Source organism: Morone saxatilis, unplaced genomic scaffold, assembly GCF_004916995.1.
Source record: "Morone saxatilis isolate NCDOM2014 unplaced genomic scaffold, NCSU_SB_2.0 Contig9, whole genome shotgun sequence".
NCBI classification, from domain to species: Eukaryota; Metazoa; Chordata; class Actinopteri; family Moronidae; genus Morone; species Morone saxatilis.
Window position 1 is genome coordinate 16121753 of NW_023340268.1, and position 392 is coordinate 16122144.

Below are 392 nucleotides of genomic sequence, written 5' to 3' on the forward strand. Positions count from 1 at the left end.
AGCAGCTCGTTGCCTGTAAACACCCCCAGCAGACGAGCCTTATTACTGCTGCCATCAAAGACCTGAAAAGGACAGAGGAGAGTGTGAGGAGTCATCTGAATTGAGTTGATCAGGTCTGCACACACACAGGTATGCTAACAAGGCACACACAGGAGAAGGTACAACTCCCCCTGCCCCAACCCCCTTACTTTAAGCATGTCATCCTCCTCCAGTCTGAAGTCCCGTGCTCTTAGCTGAATGCCTTTGCCAGGCTGCGTCTGGATGGAGTAGATACACTCGTGGTTGTTGCCGTAGTAACCAGGGTAGTTGGGCGAGAGCAGCACCCCTTGCATGCCGGTCACGGATGAGCCGCATTCAGCTAGAGAAAAACAGAGGGAGAGGGAGAGAGAGAG

At 53.3% G+C, this 392-nt stretch overlaps 1 protein-coding gene across 1 annotated transcript in view; it reads right to left on the reverse strand.

The window, feature by feature from the left end:
• The window catches only part of csmd2 (CUB and Sushi multiple domains 2), a 208064-nt gene that overhangs the window by 79639 nt on the left and 128033 nt on the right, over window positions 1–392 (reverse strand). The window contains 2 exon segments of the mRNA XM_035681968.1: window positions 1–62; window positions 189–358. The exon segment at window positions 1–62 is cut by the window's left edge and continues 8 nt beyond it. Coding sequence (XP_035537861.1) covers window positions 1–62; window positions 189–358 — 232 coding nt within the window.